The following is a 17,323-nucleotide window of genomic DNA, read 5'->3' as shown; positions in this document are numbered from 1 at the left end:
TGAAATATTTTTAAGGCAAGTTCCTCTTCCACTTTAAGACACGAGAAGAAAAAAGAGAGCCCCTTAGTCCCTTTGGAGTGAGGTCTGAGCCCCGCCCACTGGTCTCCAAAATGACCCTTGACCACGCCCCCCGTGCAGCATTTACATAAGCTCTGTATCGTTTATAAAATAAATAAATAAAAAACCCAGACACGACTGCGAACAACTTCTTTTTACACTTGTAAGACCGCTAGTAACCTAAAACATGGTCTGTAACACGATTTCCGGTGCGGAAATTTGAACGTCGGAGGTTCCGCCGCATCTTTAAAAAAAGATTTGAATGTGCTGACGCGGCATTGCAGGAAACTGGGAAGTAGGGAAAAAAACAACGAAAAAAAAACGCACTTTTATAGTTCATGCAGAGTTCATAGCGACATATCGTAACGGCAGAGTCCATGCAGCCCGAGCCATAAACGCAAAGTGGAGTCCGAAGTCTTGGAGTTTTAAATAGTGTACATACCGCGTATTTCCTTCATGTCCTTTTAAGGCATGTGCACACGACACTTCCTGTCACAAGCCCCGCCTCCAAGTTTTAATAAGTACGTTCATCGCCGAGCCATAAACGCAAAGTGGGAGTCTGAAGGCTTGCAATTCCCAGTTTCCCGAATGCCTCCTGGAGTTTAAAATAGTGTCTTTCCTTAATGTCCTTTTAAGGCATGTACACAAAACACTTCCTGTCACAAGCCCCGCCTCCAAGTTTCAAAAAGCACGTTTATAAGTGGAGTCCGAAGTCTTGGAATTCCCAGTTTCCTGAATACATCGTGGAGTTTTAAATAGTGTACATACCGTGTTCTTTCTTTATGTCCTTTTAAAGCATGTACACACGACACTTCCTGTTACAAGCCCCGACTCCAAGTTTCAAAAAGCACGTTTATGGCCGAGCCATAAACGCAAAGCGGAGTCCGAAAGCTTGGAATTCCTAGTTTCCTGAACGCCTCGTGGGGTTTAAAATAGTGTACATACAGCGTCTTTCCTTCATGTCCTTTTAAGGCATGTACACACGACACTTCCTGTTACAAGCCCCGCCTCCAAGTTTTATAAAAGCACGTTTATGGCCGAGCCATAAACACAAAGCGGAGTCCGAAAGCTTGGAATTCCCAATTTCCTGAACGCCTCGTGGGGTTAAAAATAGTGTACATACCGCGTTCTTTCTTTATGTCCTTTTAAGGCATGTACACACGACACTTCCTGTTAAAAGCCGCGCCTCCAAGTTTCAAAAAGCACGTTTATGGCCGAGCCATAAACGCAAAGCGGAGTCCGAAAGCTTGGAATTCCTAGTTTCCTGAACGCCTCGTGGGGTTTAAAATAGTGTACACACCGCGTCTTTCCTTCATGTCCTTTTAAGGCATGTACACACGACACTTCCTGTTACAAGCCCCGCCTCCAAGTTTTATAAAAGCACGTTTATGGCCGAGCCATAAACACAAAGCGGAGCCCGAAATCTTGGAATTCCCAATTTCCTGAACGCCTCGTGGGGTTAAAAATAGTGTACATACCACGTTCTTTCTTTATGTCCTTTTAAGGCATGTACACACGACACTTCCTGTTAAAAGCCCCGCCTCCAAATTTCAAAAAGCACGTTTATGGCCGAGCCATAAACGCAAAGCGGAGTCCGAAAGCTTGGAATTCCCAGTTTCCTGAACGCCTCGTGGGGTTTAAAATAGTGTACATACCGCGTTCTTTCCTTCATGTCCTTTTAAGGCATGTACACACGACACTTCCTGTTACAAGCCCCGCCTCCAAGTTTCAAAAAGCATGTTTATGGCGGAGCCATAAACGCAAAGCGGAGTCCGAAAGCTTGGAATTCCCAGTTTCCTGAACGCCTCGTGGGGTTTAAAATAGTGTACATACCGCGTCTTTCCTTCATGTCCTTTTAAGGCATGTACACACGACACTTCCTGTTACAAGCCCCGCCTCCAAGTTTTATAAACGCACGTTTATGGCCGAGCCATAAACGCAAAGTGGAGGCCGAAGTTTGGAATTCCCAGTTTCCTGAACGCCTCGTGGGGTTTAAAATAGTGTACATACCATGTCTTTCCTTCATGTCCTTTCAAGGCATGTACACACGACACTTCCTGTTACAAGCCCCGCCTCCAAGTTTTAAAAAGCACCAAAAGTCGGAACAGCGTCCTCCTCGGGGTTGTCCTCAGATCCTTTTCCCGTCGGCGGCGTCGTCCTCGTCGGACTCCCCCCCGCCCCAGGCCAGCCGTCGGGTCGGGGGCCGGGGGGGCTCGTGGCGCTAGAGCGCCGTGATCTGAGTCAGCTCCGTGTTGGAGTTCCCCGTCCCCGGCGTGTCGCCCCTCTGCTGGTGGTCCACCCCCACCAGGGGCAGCTCCACGCCTAGTCACGCGGGATTGGGCGTGCCGCCGCCGGGCCGGCCGCCGTCGCCGGCCTTGCAGCTGTAGGCGGCCGCCACCTCCCTGGCGATGCTCCGCATGCGGCCCGACTGCTGCGTGTCCAGGCGGAACGGCGAGGGCTGGCAGAACTCGCGGAAGCAGCGCTTGAAGTTCTCGTCCAGAAAGGCGTAGAGCACGGGGTTGAGGCTGCTGTTGACGTAGCCCAGCGCGATGCAGAAGTGCATGAGGACCAGCGTGGACAGGCTGCTCAGGTTGAAGCCCAGGGACTGGGCCAGGACCATGATCTGGATGGGGGTCCAGCACACCACGAACACGGCCACCACCACCAGCACCATGCGGGTGATGCGCCGCAGGTTGCGGTCCTTCTCCTTGGAGCCCGACAGGATGCGCACGCTGCGCAGGCGCTTGACCATCAGGCTGTAGCACACGCTGATGATGGCCACCGGGATGAGGAAGGAGAAGAGGAAGACGCACGTGCCGAAGACCGGGTCCCAGTGGCTGCGCGGCTCCGGCAGGACCACGATGCACTCCACGCCTGTGGGCAGAGGGGCCACACGTCAGTGTTGTCGTGTTTTTCTAGGAGAACGCGTATGGAATAGTATTGTACAATATGTCTGGGTGGGGTTCCTGCTTTGGAAATCATTTGTACCCCTTTCAGAGATCACATTTAGTTCCCCTCAAACATCCTCATGTTGCACAATGAAATGTAAGCATAGGATGAAGTGTGCATTCCTGTGACTTTCTCTAGTAACAGCATTCCATGATTAATATCAATAAATTAACATCAATAATAAATGACAGTAGAATAAGCACACGTATGACTGAGGAGTCATAGTGTAACTTTGTGTGGTGTTTGAGTTCTCCGACTTTTTGTGTGGCCTTAAACGCACCAGTGGCTTAGTGGTATGCGTGTTGGTGACAGATGACAAGTTGGTTTTGGCCTGGTTTGTACGGCAGAAAATGACTAGTTTTTGGAGATAGAAGTTTTTTACTCATGTTTTTGGTGTGGTTATGGCCGAATATAAACAGTTTTTCTCAATAAAGTGATCGATATAATTCCTGTCCTCGAAGCATCTTGATAGATGTTACAATATTGAACGGTGTTCAATTGAACGGGGTTGACGAACACCGAAAGGGCCGCTTGTTGTCACTGTCACTCAGAGTTGCATTGCAAAATTATACAGAATAAATGTGTTTATTTTGTTTAGAATTCAGATGGGGTTTGATTTGGTGCGCGACATATATTTGCTGTGCGCAGAGGACGCTTGAGCAGTGCGCAATTGCGCAGGCGCGCACCTTAGAGGGAACGTTGGTCAGAACCCAACTTTGATTCAACGTTGTCAAAAAGCACGTTGTTTCAACGTTGTATTTGTGTTGTAAAAATTGTTTGGGAAATGACCAAAATTTAACGGTCAAAACGACGTCAGAACCGAACATTGATTAAATGTTGCCAAAAAGCATGTTTTGTTTAAATGTTATATTTGTATAGTAGAATATTGGTTGGGAAATGACCAAAATGAAATGCTCAAAACAACGTCAGAAATTGATTAAACGTCGTCAAAAAGCATGTTGTTTCAACGTTGTATTTGTGTTGTAGGATTATTGGTTGGGAAATGACCAAAATTCAATGCTCAAAACAACGTCAGAAATTGATTAAATGTTGTCAAAAAGCATGTTGTTTCGACGTTGTATTTTTGTCATATAGAATATTGGTTGGGAAACGACCAAAATTCAACGGTCAAAACAACGTCAGAACCGAACATTGATTAAACGTCGCCAAAAAGCATGTTTTGTTTAAATGTTATATTTGTACAGTAGTATATTGGTTGGGAAATGACCAAAATTCAATGCTAAAAACAACGTCAGAAATTGATTAAACGTCGTCAAAAAGCATGTTTTTTCAACGTTCTATTTGTGTTGTAGGATTATTGGTTGGGAAATGACCAAATTTCAATGGTCAAAAAAACGTCAGAAATTGATTAAACGTGGTCAAAAAGCATGTTGTTTCAACGTTGTATTTGTGTTGTAGAATATTGGTTGGGAAATGATCAAAATTCAATGCTCAAAACAACGTCAGAAATTGATTAAATGTTGTCAAAAAGCATGTTGTTTCGACGTTGTATTTTTGTTATATAGAATATTGGTTGGGAAACGACCAAAATTCAACGGTCAAAACAACGTCAGAACCGAACATTGATTAAACGTCGCCAAAAAGCATGTTTTGTTTAAATGTTATATTTGTACAGTAGAATATTGTTTGGGAAATGACCAAAATTCAATGCTAAAAACAACGTCAGAAATTGATTAAACGTCGTCAAAAAGCATGTTTTTTCAACGTTGTTTTTGTGTTGTAGGATTATTGGTTGGGAAATGACCAAAATTCAACGGTCAAAACAACGTCAGAACCGAACATTGATTAAACGTAGCCAAAAAGCATCTTTTGTTTAAATGTTATATTTGTATAGTAGAATATTGGTTGGGAAATGACCAAAATTCAATGCTCAAAACAACGTCAGAAATTGATTAAATGTTGTCAAAAAGCATGTTGTTTCGATGTTGTATTTTTGTTATATAGAATATTGGTTGGGAAACGACCAAAATTCAACGGTCAAAACAACGTCAGAACCGAACATCGATTAAACGTCGCCAAAAAGCATGTTTTGTTTAAATGTTATATTTGTACAGTAGAATATTGGTTGGGAAATGACCAAAATTCAATGCTAAAAACAACGTCAGAAATTGATTAAACGTCGTCAAAAAGCATGTTGTTTCAACGTTGTATTTGTGTTGTAGGATTATTGGTTGGGAAATGACCAAAATTCAATGCTCAAAACAACGTCAGAACCGAACATTGATTAAACGTCGCCAAAAAGCATGTTTTGTTTAAATGTTATATTTGTACAGTAGAATATTAGTTGGGAAATGACCAAAATTCAATGCTAAAAACAACGTCAGAAATTGATTAAACGTCGTCAAAAAGCATGTTGTTTCAACGTTGTATTTGTGTTGTAGAATATTGGTTGGGAAATGACCAAAATTCAACGGTCAAAACAACGTCAGAACCCAACATTGATTAAACGTCGTCAAAAAGCATGTTGTTTCAACGTTGTATTTGTGTTGTAGGATTATTGGTTGGGAAATGACCAAAATTCAATGCTCAAAACAACGTCAGAAATTGATTAAATGTTGTCAAAGAGCATGTTGTTTCGACGTTCTATTTTTGATATATAGAATATTGGTTGGGAAACGACCAAAATTCAACGGTCAAAACAACGTCAGAACCGAACATTGATTAAACGTCGCCAAAAAGCATCTTTTGTTTAAATGTTATATTTGTACAGTAGAATATTGGTTGGGAAATGACCAAAATTCAATGCTAAAAACAACGTCAGAAATTGATTAAACGTCGTCAAAAAGCATGTTTTTTCAACGTTGTATTTGTGTTGTAGGATTATTGGTTGGGAAATGACCAAAATTCAATGCTCAAAACAAAGTCAGAAATTGATTAAACGTCGTCAAAAAGCATGTTGTTTCAACGTTGTATTTGTGTTGTAGAATATTGGTTGGGAAATGACCAAAATTCAATGGTCAAAACGACGTCAGAACCCAACATTGATTAAACGTTGTCAAAAAGCATGTTGTTTCAACGTTGTATTTGTGTTGTAGGATTATTGGTTGGGAAATGACCAAAATTCAACGGTCAAAACAACGTCAGAACCGAACATTGATTAAACGTCGTCAAAAAGCATGTTGTTTCAACGTTGTATTTGTGTTGTAGGATTATTGGTTGGGAAATGACCAAATTTCAATGGTCAAAAAAACGTCAGAAATTGATTAAACGTCGTCAAAAAGCATGTTGTTTCAACGTTGTATTTGTGTTGTAGAATATTGGTTGGGAAATGATCAAAATTCAACGGTCAAAACAACGTCAGAACCCAACATTGATTAAACGTCGCCAAAAAGCATGTTGTTTCAACGTTGTATTTGTGTTGTAGAATATTGGTTGGGAAATGACCAAAATTCAACAGTCAAAACAACGTCAGAACCCAACATTGATTAAACGTCGCCAAAAAGCATGTTTTGTTTAAATGTTATATTTGTACAGTAGAATATTGGTTGGGAAATGACCAAAATTCAATGCTAAAAACAACGTCAGAAATTGATTAAACGTCATCAAAAAGCATGTTTTTTCAACGTTGTATTTGTGTTGTAGGATTATTGGTTGGGAAATGTGGTCAAAACAACGTCAAACCCCAACATTGATTAAAAGTCGTCAAAAACCATGTTTTTTCAACGTTGTATTTGTGTTGTAGGATTATTGGTTGGGAAATGACCAAATTTCAATGGTCAAAAAAACGTCAGAAATTGATCAAACGTGGTCAAAAAGCATGTTGTTTCAACGTTGTATTTGTGTTGTAGAATATTGGTTGGGAAATGACCAAAATTCAATGGTCAAAACAACGTCAGAACCCAACATTGATTAAACGTCGTCAAAAAGCATGTTGTTTCAACGTTGTATTTGTGTTGTAGGATTATTGGTTGGGAAATGACCAAAATTCAACGGTCAAAACAACGTCAGAACCCAACATTGATTAAACGTCGCCAAAAAGCATGTTTTGTTTAAATGTTGTATTTGCACAGTAGAATATTGGTTGGGAAATGACCAAATTTCAACGGTCAAAACAACGTCAGAACCCAACATTGATTAAACGTCGTCAACAAGCATGTTTTGTTTCAACGTTATGATTGAGTTGCTCGACGTCAGAACCCAAATTCAACATAATTCCCAACGTTGTTTCAATGTCTTGTGCCTGCTTGCTTGGATGTCAGTGAAAATCAACGCCGCGCTTGCACTTGCACGTAGTCGAGAAGACTAAAAACCAGTAGGGTTCTTGCGCAAACACACTGAGGAAACCTCCAAAACATGGCAAAGGACTCAAAACCAAGAGAAGCCTTGCACGCAGGAATAATTCCTTTTAAGGTTTTAAGGGGATTAGATTGGCGGCACATTTACTGACCTGTGACCTTATATGCACCACCCAAAATCAATAGGCCTCTTGCACAAAGACACACCAACTAACCCCTCGTGGCTTGACAACTATTTGACACGGTACCAGTGTTGTGCACTAACGTGAACCAATAGTGTTCTTGCACCCAAACAGCATGCTTGCTTGTGGCGTTACGAACGGTGAGGCCGCCATGAGTCGATGTGGAAGCGCGGCGGTAAAACGTGGGCCTGCGAAACGCAATGAAGAGCGTCTCCGTGGCGACAACAATGCGTCTGCTCTTTGAATACATGACGGCCGGCTGACACGGCCAGCGTGATTAAGCGGCGGCGCTAATATTGGCGGCGGACAGCGCGTGACGTGCGTGCGTGAAGAGATGACGCGCGGGCGAAAAAAGCAGGCGGACGAACTTTTATTGCTTTTAATTACACACGCTGATGAGAACAATCAACGGGACCTCCGCCAAGGCTCATATAGAGGATCTTTGACTAGCGTCTATGCAGTAGGTTCTTAAAAACAGCGGAGTAATCCTGTCATATAGAATCTATATGACAGGATTACTCTGCTGAACCTACTGCATATACGCTAGTCAAAGATCCTCTATATGACAGGATTACTCTGCTGAACCTGCTGCATATACGCTAGTCAAAGATCCTCTATATGACAGGAGTACTCTGCTGAACCTACTGCATATACGCTAGTCAAAGATCCTCTATATGACAGGAGTACTCTGCTGAACCTACTGCATATACGCTAGTCAAAGATCCTCTATATGACAGGAGTACTCTGCTGAACCTGCTGCATATACGCTAGTCAAAGATCCTCTATATGACAGGATTACTCTGCTGAACCTACTGCATATACGCTAGTCAAAGATCCTCTATATGACAGGAGTACTCTGCTGAACCTACTGCATATACGCTAGTCAAAGATCCTCTATATGACAGGATTACTCTGCTGAACCTGCTGCATATACGCTAGTCAAAGATCCTCTATATGACAGGAGTACTCTGCTGAACCTGCTGCATATACGCTTGTCAAAGATCCTCTATATGACAGGATTACTCTGCTGAACCTACTGCATATACGCTAGTCAAAGATCCTCTATATGACAGGATTACTCTGCTGAACCTGCTGCATATACGCTAGTCAAAGATCCTCTATATGACAGGAGTACTCTGCTGAACCTACTGCATATACGCTAGTCAAAGATCCTCTATATGACAGGAGTACTCTGCTGAACCTACTGCATATACGCTAGTCAAAGATCCTCTATATGACAGGAGTACTCTGCTGAACCTGCTGCATATACGCTAGTCAAAGATCCTCTATATGACAGGATTACTCTGCTGAACCTACTGCATATACGCTAGTCAAAGATCCTCTATATGACAGGAGTACTCTGCTGAACCTACTGCATATACGCTAGTCAAAGATCCTCTATATGACAGGATTACTCTGCTGAACCTGCTGCATATACGCTAGTCAAAGATCCTCTATATGACAGGAGTACTCTGCTGAACCTACTGCATATACGCTAGTCAAAGATCCTCTATATGACAGGAGTACTCTGCTGAACCTACTGCATATACGCTAGTCAAAGATCCTCTATATGACAGGAGTACTCTGCTGAACCTGCTGCATATAGGCTAGTCAAAGATCCTCTATATGACAGGAGTACTCTGCTGAACCTGCTGCATATACGCTAGTCAAAGATCCTCTATATGACAGGAGTACTCTGCTGAACCTGCTGCATATACGCTTGTCAAAGATCCTCTATATAACAGGAGTACTCTGCTGAACCTGCTGCATATAGGCTAGTCAAAGATCCTCTATATGACAGGAGTACTCTGCTGAACCTGCTGCATATAGGCTAGTCAAAGATCCTCTATATGACAGGAGTACTCTGCTGAACCTGCTGCATATACGCTAGTCAAAGATCCTCTATATGACAGGATTACTCTGCTGAACCTACTGCATATACGCTAGTCAAAGATCCTCTATATGACAGGATTACTCTGCTGAACCTGCTGCATATACGCTAGTCAAAGATCCTCTATATGACAGGAGTACTCTGCTGAACCTACTGCATATAGGCTAGTCAAAGATCCTCTATATTACAGGAGTACTCTGCTGAACCTACTGCATATACGCTAGTCAAAGATCCTCTATATGACAGGAGTACTCTGCTGAACCTACTGCATATATGCTAGTCAAAGATCCTCTATATGACAGGATTACTCTGCTGAACCTACTGCATATACGCTAGTCAAAGATCCTCTATATGACAGGATTACTCTGCTGAACCTACTGCATATACGCTAGTCAAAGATCCTCTAAATGACAGGAGTACTCCGCTGAACCTACTGCATATACGCTAGTCAAAGATCCTCTAAATGACAGGAGTACTCCGCTGAACCTACTGCATATACGCTAGTCAAAGATCCTCTAAATGACAGGAGTACTCTGCTGAACCTACTGCATATACGCTAGTCAAAGATCCTCTATATGACAGGAGTACTCTGCCGAATATACTGCATATACGCTAGTCAAAGATACTCTATATGACAGGAGTACTCTGCCAAACCTACTGCATATATGCTAGTCAAAGATCCTTTATATGACAGGAGTACTCTGCTGAGCCTACTGCATATACGCTAGTCAAAGATCCTCTATATGACAAGAGTACTCTGCTGAACCTACTGCATATACGCTAGTCAAAGATCCTCTATATGACAGGATTACTCTGCTGAACCTGCTGCATATACGCTAGTCAAAGATCCTCTATATGACAGGATTACTCTGCTGAACCTACTGCATATACGCTAGTCAAAGATCCTCTAAATGACAGGAGTACTCCGCTGAACCTACTGCATATACGCTAGTCAAAGATCCTCTAAATGACAGGAGTACTCTGCTGAACCTACTGCATATACGCTAGTCAAAGATCCTCTATATGACAGGAGTACTCTGCCGAATATACTGCATATACGCTAGTCAAAGATCCTCTATATGACAGGAGTACTCTGCCAAACCTACTGCATATATGCTAGTCAAAGATCCTTTATATGACAGGAGTACTCTGCTGAGCCTACTGCATATACGCTAGTCAAAGATCCTCTATATGACAAGAGTACTCTGCTGAACCTACTGCATATACGCTAGTCAAAGATCCTCTATATGACAGGAGTGCTCTGCTGAACCTACTGCATATACGCTAGTCAAAGATCCTCTATATGACAGGAGTACTCTTAAAAACAGCAGAGTACTATATTATAGATGATCTTCGACTAGCATCTATGCAGTAGATTCAGCAGAGCACTCCTGTCATATAGAGGATCTTTGACTAGCGTACATGCAGTAGGTTCTTAAAAACAGCGCAGGTCTCCTCTCATCTAGATGATCTTTGACAAGCGTCTTTGCAGTAGATCCTTAAAAACAGCAGAGTAAACCTGTCTTATAGACAATCTTTGTCTCATTTGTTTGCAGTAAATCCTTAAAAACAGCTTTGCACTCCTGTCAAATAGACAATCTTTGACTTGCGTCTTTACAGACAATCCTTAAAAACAGCAGAGTACTCCTGTCAAATAGACAAACTTTGACTAGCGTCTTTACAGATGATCCTTAAAAAGAGCAGAGTACTCCTGTCTTATAGACAATCTTTGACTAGCGTCTTTACAGACGATCCTTAAAAACAGCAGAGTACTCCTGTTTTATAGAAAATCTTTGACAAGCGTCTTTACAGACGATCCTTAAAAACAGCAGAGTACGTCTGTTACATACACAATCTCTGACTTCTTTTATTTGCAGTAGGGCCTTAAAAACAGCGGCGTACTCCTGCATATAGAGGATCTTTGACTAGCGTATATGCAGTAAGTTCTTAAAAACCGCGCAGGTCTCCTCTCATCTAGATGATCTTTGACAAGCGTCTTTGCAGTAGATCCTTAAAAACAGCAGAGTGCTTCTGTTATATACACAACCTTTGACCTATTTTTTTGCAGTAAATCCTTAAAAACAGCCGAGTAAACCTGTCTTATAGACAATCTTTGACTTATTTTTTTGCAGTAAATCCTTAAAAACAGCAGAGCACTCCTGTCATATAGAGAATCTGTGACAAGCGTGTTTACAGTCGATCCTAAAAACAGCAGAGTACTCCTGTCTTATAGACAATCTTTGACTAGCGTCTTTACAGATGATCCTAAAAAACAGCAGAGTACTCCTGTCTTATAGACAATCTTTGACTAGCGTCTTTACAGTCGATCTTTAAAAACAACAGAGTACTCCTGCCAAATAGACAATCTTTGACTAGCGACTTTACAGACGATCCTTAAAAACAGCAGAGTACTCCTGTCAAATAAACAATCTTTGACAAGTGTCTTTACAGACGATCCTTAAAAACAGCAGAGTACTCCTGTCCTACAGACAATCTTTGACTAGCGACTTTACATATGATCCTTAAAAAGAGAAGAGTACTCCTGTCTTATAGACAATCTTTGACTAGCGTCTTTACAGATGATCCTAAAAAACAGCAGAGTACTCCTGTCTTATAGACAATCTTTGACTAGCGTCTTTACAGTCGATCTTTGAAAACAGCAGAGTACTCCTGTCAAATAGACAATCTTTGACAAGCGACTTTACAGACAATCCTTAAAAACAGCAGAGAACTCCTGTCCTACAGACAATCTTTGACTAGCGACTTTACATATGATCCTTAAAAACAGCAGAGTACTCTTGTCTTATAGACAATCTTTGGCTAGCGTCTTTACAGATGATCCTAAAAAACAGCAGAGTACTCCTGTCTTATAGACAATCTTTGACTAGCGTCTTTACAGTCGATCTTTGAAAACAGCAGAGTACTCCTGTCAAATAGACAATCTTTGACAAGCGACTTTACAGACGATCCTTAAAAACAGCAGCGTAATCCTGTCAAATAGACAATCTTTGACAAGTGTCTTTACAGACGATCCTTAAAAACAGCAGAGTACTCCTGTCCTACAGACAATCTTTGACTAGCGACTTTACAGATGATCCTTAAAAAGAGAAGAGTACTCCTGTCTTATAGACAATCTTTGACTAGCGTCTTTACAGAGGATCCTTAAAAACAGCAGAGTACTCCTGTCTTATAGACAATCTTTGACTAGCGTTTTTACAGTCGATCTTTAAAAACAGCAGAGTACTCCTGTCAAATAGACAATCTTTGACTAGCGACTTTACAGACAATCCTTAAAAACAGCAGCGTACTCCTGTCAAATAAACAATCTTTGACAAGTGTCTTTACAGAGGATCCTTAAAAACAGCAGAGTACTCCTGTCTTATAGACAATCCTTGACTAGCATCTTTACAGTCAATCCTTAAAAACAGCAGAGTACTCTTGTCTTCTAGACAATCTTTGACAAGCGTCTTTACAGACGATCCTTAAAAACAGCAGAGCACTCCTGTCCTACAGACAATCTTTGACTAGCGTCTTTACAGATGATCCTAAAAAACAGCAGAGTACTCCTGTCTTATAGACAATCTTTAACTAGCGTCTTTACAGATGATCCTAAAAAACAGCAGAGTACTCCTGTCTTATAGACAATCTTTGACTAGCGTCTTTACAGATGATCCTAAAAAACAGCAGAGTACTCCTGTCTTATAGACAATCTTTGACAAGCGTCTTTACAGACGATCCTTAAAAACAGCAGAGCACTCCTGTCCTACAGACAATCTTTAACTAGCGTCTTTACAGATGATCCTAAAAAACAGCAGAGTACTCCTGTCTTATAGACAATCTTTGACTAGCGTCTTTACAGATGATCCTAAAAAACAGCAGAGTACTCCTGTCTTATAGACAATCTTTGACTAGCGTCTTTACAGACGATCCTTAAAAACAGCAGAGCACTCCTGTCCTACAGACAATCTTTGACTAGCGTCTTTACAGATGATCCTAAAAAACAGCAGAGTACTCCTGTCCTACAGACAATCTTTGACTAGCGTCTTTATAGATGATCCTAAAAAACAGCAGAGTACTCCTGTCTTATAGTTGTTTTTTTACATTCATAAAAAAATCCTGCTACGTTGACACTTTATTTGACTCCATTAATGTTTCATTTTGAGGACATGCCATTGAACTCAAAGCCAACAAGAAGATGAGTTTTTAATGGATGAAGACAAGCTTCTATTAGTGATGGCGTTGATGCTGCATCACCTCCTTCTTCCCGCCAACATGACCCCGGACGTAGCTTTCAACCTCAATTAGAAAAACAAGCGGCGCGCCATCACTTCCTGTCACATGTCAGGTCAACAAGCTCCGCCTGCTTGCTGGAGAACAATGTAATAGTTTAGTGCAGTTTGTGTGCTGATTTAAACATGACCGACAGGTAACTCCATGCGATTCTATTCTGATATTTATTTTTAAAAAAAATATATATATAAACGGATGAGTCATGACATTTTGAACTCGAGATGCGGGAGGAGAAAGGAAAAAATATATATTAAAGAGAGAAGTGAGATGTTCTACTGGAGTCCAGTAATAAAAGTAATCAAGGTTGAGAGCAGTGCCGCAGGCTCAGAAAGGATCGATACCAAACCACTAGAACTTGTTCTCTACGGACACTGAAATCAGTGAGGAATTTAGTTTACTGACGGACCAGTTTCACACTATCTTTGTTCCTTCTTTCCAAAATGAATGAAAGCCGCATGCTGCACAGACAAACTAGGAAAACAAATACAAATGTAACAGGACGTCAAAACACAAACAACCAGGAAGACGAACACAAACGTAACAGGAAGTCAAACACAAACAAACCAGGAATTCAAAACAAAAACATAGAAGGAAGTCAAACACAAAGGTAACAGGAAGTCAAACAAAAATGTAAAAGGAAGTCAAACACAAACGTAAAAGGAAGTCAAACAAAAACGTAACAGGAAGTCAAACACAAACAACCCAGGAAGTCAAACAAAAACATAAAAGGAAGTCAAACACAAACGCAACAGGAAGTCAAACAAAAATGTAAAAGGAAGTCTAACACAAACGTAAAAGGAAGTCAAACACAAACAACCCAGGAATTCAAAACAAAAACATAGAAGGAAATCAAACACAGAGGTAACAGGAAGACAAACAAAAATGTAAAAGAAAATCAAACACAAACGTAACAGGAAGTCCAACAAAAATGTAAAAGGAAGTCAAACAAAAACGTAACAGGAAGTCAAACATAAACAAACCAGGAAGTAAAAAAAACATAAAAGGAAGTCAAACACATACGTAAAAGGAAGTCAAACACAAATGTAAAAGGAAGTCAAACACAAACGTAAGAGGAAGTCAAACACAAACGTAACAGGAAGTCAAACACAAATGTAAAAGGAAGTCAAACACAAACGTAAGAGGAAGTCAAACAAAAATGTAAAAGGAAGTCAAACACAAACGTAACAGGAAATCAAACACAAACAAACCAGGAAGTCAAACAAAAAAGTAAAAGGAAGTCAAACACAAACGTAACATGAAGTCAAACAAAAATGTAAAAGGAAATCAAACACAAACGTAACAGGAAGTCAAACACAAACAAACCAGGAAGTCAAACAAAAAAGTAAAAGGAAGTCAAACACAAACGTAAAAGGATGTCAAACACAAACGTAAAAGGAAATCAAACACAAACGTAACAGTATGTCAAACTTAAACAAACCAGGAAGTGAAATACAAACATAAAAGGAAGTCAAACAAAAACGTAAAAGGAAGTCAAACACAAACGTAAAAAGGAAGGCAAACACAATTGTAACAGGAAGTCAAACACAAACAAACCAGGAAGTCAAACAAAACCATAAAAGGAAGTCAAACACAAACGTAACAGGAAGTCAAACAAAAATGTAAAAGGAAGTCAAACACAAACGTAACAGGAAGTCAAACACAAACAAACCAGGAAGTCAAACAAAAAAGTAAAAGGAAGTCAAACACAAACGTAAAAGGATGTCAAACACAAACGTAAAAGGAAGTCAAACACAAACGTAACAGGAAGTCAAACATAAACAAACCAGGAAGTGAAACACAAACATAAAAGGAAGTCAAACAAAAACGTAAAAGGAAGTCAAACACAAACGTAAAAAGGAAGTCAAACACAAACGTAACAGGAAGTCAAACAAAAATGTAAAAGGAAGTCAAACACAAACGTAACAGGAAGTAAAACAAAAATGTAAAAGGAAGTCAAACACAAACGTAAAAGGAAGTCAAACACAAACATAACAAGAAGTCAAACAAAAATGTAGAAGGAAGTCAAACACAAACGTAAAAGGAAGTCAAACACAAACGTAACAGGAAGTCAAACACAAACGTAACAGGAAGTCAAACACAAACAAACCAGGAAGTCAAACAAAAAAGTTAAAGTAAGTCAAACACAAACGTAAAAGGAAGTCAAACAAAAATGTAATAGAAATTCAAACACAAACGTAACAGGAAGTCAAACAAAAATGTAAAAGGAAGTCAAACACAAACGTAACAGGAAGTCAAACATAAACAAACCAGGAAGTAAAAAAAGCATAAAAGGAAGTCAAACACAAACGTAACAGGAAGTCAAACACAAATGTAAAAGGAAGTCAAACACAAATGTAACAGGAAGTCAAACAAAAACATAAAAGTAAGTCAAACACAAATGTAAAATGAAAGTCAAACAAAAATGTAATAGGAATTCAAACACAAACGTAACAGGAAGTCAAACAAAAATGTAAAAGGAAGTCAAACACAAAAGTAAGAGGAAGTCAAATATAAACAAACCAGGAAGTAAAAAAAACATAAAAGGAAGTCAAACACAAACGTAAAAGGAAGTCAAACACAAATGTAAAAGGAAGTCAAACACAAACGTAACAGGAAGTCAAAAACAAACGTAAAAGTAAGTCAAACACAAACGTAACAGGAAGTCCAACACAAACGTAACAAGAAGTCAAACACAAACGTAACAGGAAGTCAAACACAAACGTAACAGGAAGTCAAACAAAAACATAAAAGGAAGTCAAACACAAACGTAACAGGAAGTCAAACACAAACGTAACAGGAAGTCAAACACAAACGTAACGGGAAGTCAAACACAAACGTAACAGGAAGTCAAACACAAACGTAACAGGAAGTCAAACACAAACGTAACAGGAAGTCAAACAAACACAAAGGTAACAGGAAGTCAAACAGCCCTGTGATTGGCTGGTGACTAGTCCCACCTTCCAGCCATTAGCAGCTGGGATAGGTTCCTGAAAAGGAGAGAGAATGGATGGACGTTGGACTGACTTAGGACGGCGTGGCTTTAAGCGGTCATACATGACGGCGTGGCTTTAAGCGGTCATACATGACGGCGTGGCTTTAAGCGGTCATACATGACGGCGTGGCTTTAAGCGGTCATACATGACGGCGTGGCTTTAAGCGGTCATACATGACGGCGTGGCTTTAAGCGGTCATACATGACGGCGTGGCTTTAAGCGGTCATACATGACGGCGTGGCTTTAAGCGGTCATACATGACGGCGTGGCTTTAAGCGGTCATACATGACGGCGTGGCTTTAAGCGGTCATACATGACGGCGTGGCTTTAAGCGGTCATACATGACGGCGTGGCTTTAAGCGGTCATACATGACGGCGTGGCTTTAAGCGGTCATACATGATGGCGTGGCTTTAAGCGGTCATACGTGATGGCGTGGCTTTAAGCGGTCATACGTGACGGCGTGGCTTTAAGCGGTCATACATGACGGCGTGGCTTTAAGCGGTCATACATGACGGCGTGGCTTTAAGCGGTCATACATGACGGCGTGGCTTTAAGCGGTCATACATGACGGCGTGGCTTTAAGCGGTCATACATGATGGCGTGGCTTTAAGCGGTCATACGTGACGGCGTGGCTTTAAGCGGTCATACGTGACGGCGTGGCTTTAAGCGGTCATACATGATGGCGTGGCTTTAAGCGGTCATAC

At 40.9% G+C, this 17,323-nt stretch overlaps 1 protein-coding gene across 1 annotated transcript in view; it reads right to left on the bottom strand.

The window, feature by feature from the left end:
* Nucleotides 1-481: 481 nt before the first annotated feature.
* Nucleotides 482-17,323, bottom strand: part of oprl1 (opiate receptor-like 1) — an 86,034-nt gene continuing 69,192 nt past the window's right edge. The window contains exon 6 of the mRNA XM_062052579.1: nt 482-2,931. Within this exon, the coding sequence (XP_061908563.1) occupies nt 2,384-2,931 (548 nt within the window). The 3' untranslated portion in view covers nt 482-2,383. The remainder of the gene's footprint in view (nt 2,932-17,323) is intronic.

Source organism: Entelurus aequoreus, linkage group LG07 (assembly GCF_033978785.1).
Source record: "Entelurus aequoreus isolate RoL-2023_Sb linkage group LG07, RoL_Eaeq_v1.1, whole genome shotgun sequence".
NCBI classification, from domain to species: Eukaryota; Metazoa; Chordata; class Actinopteri; order Syngnathiformes; family Syngnathidae; genus Entelurus; species Entelurus aequoreus.
Note: the sequence above shows the minus strand (reverse complement) of the source record. Positions and strands in the feature narration are given on the sequence as shown.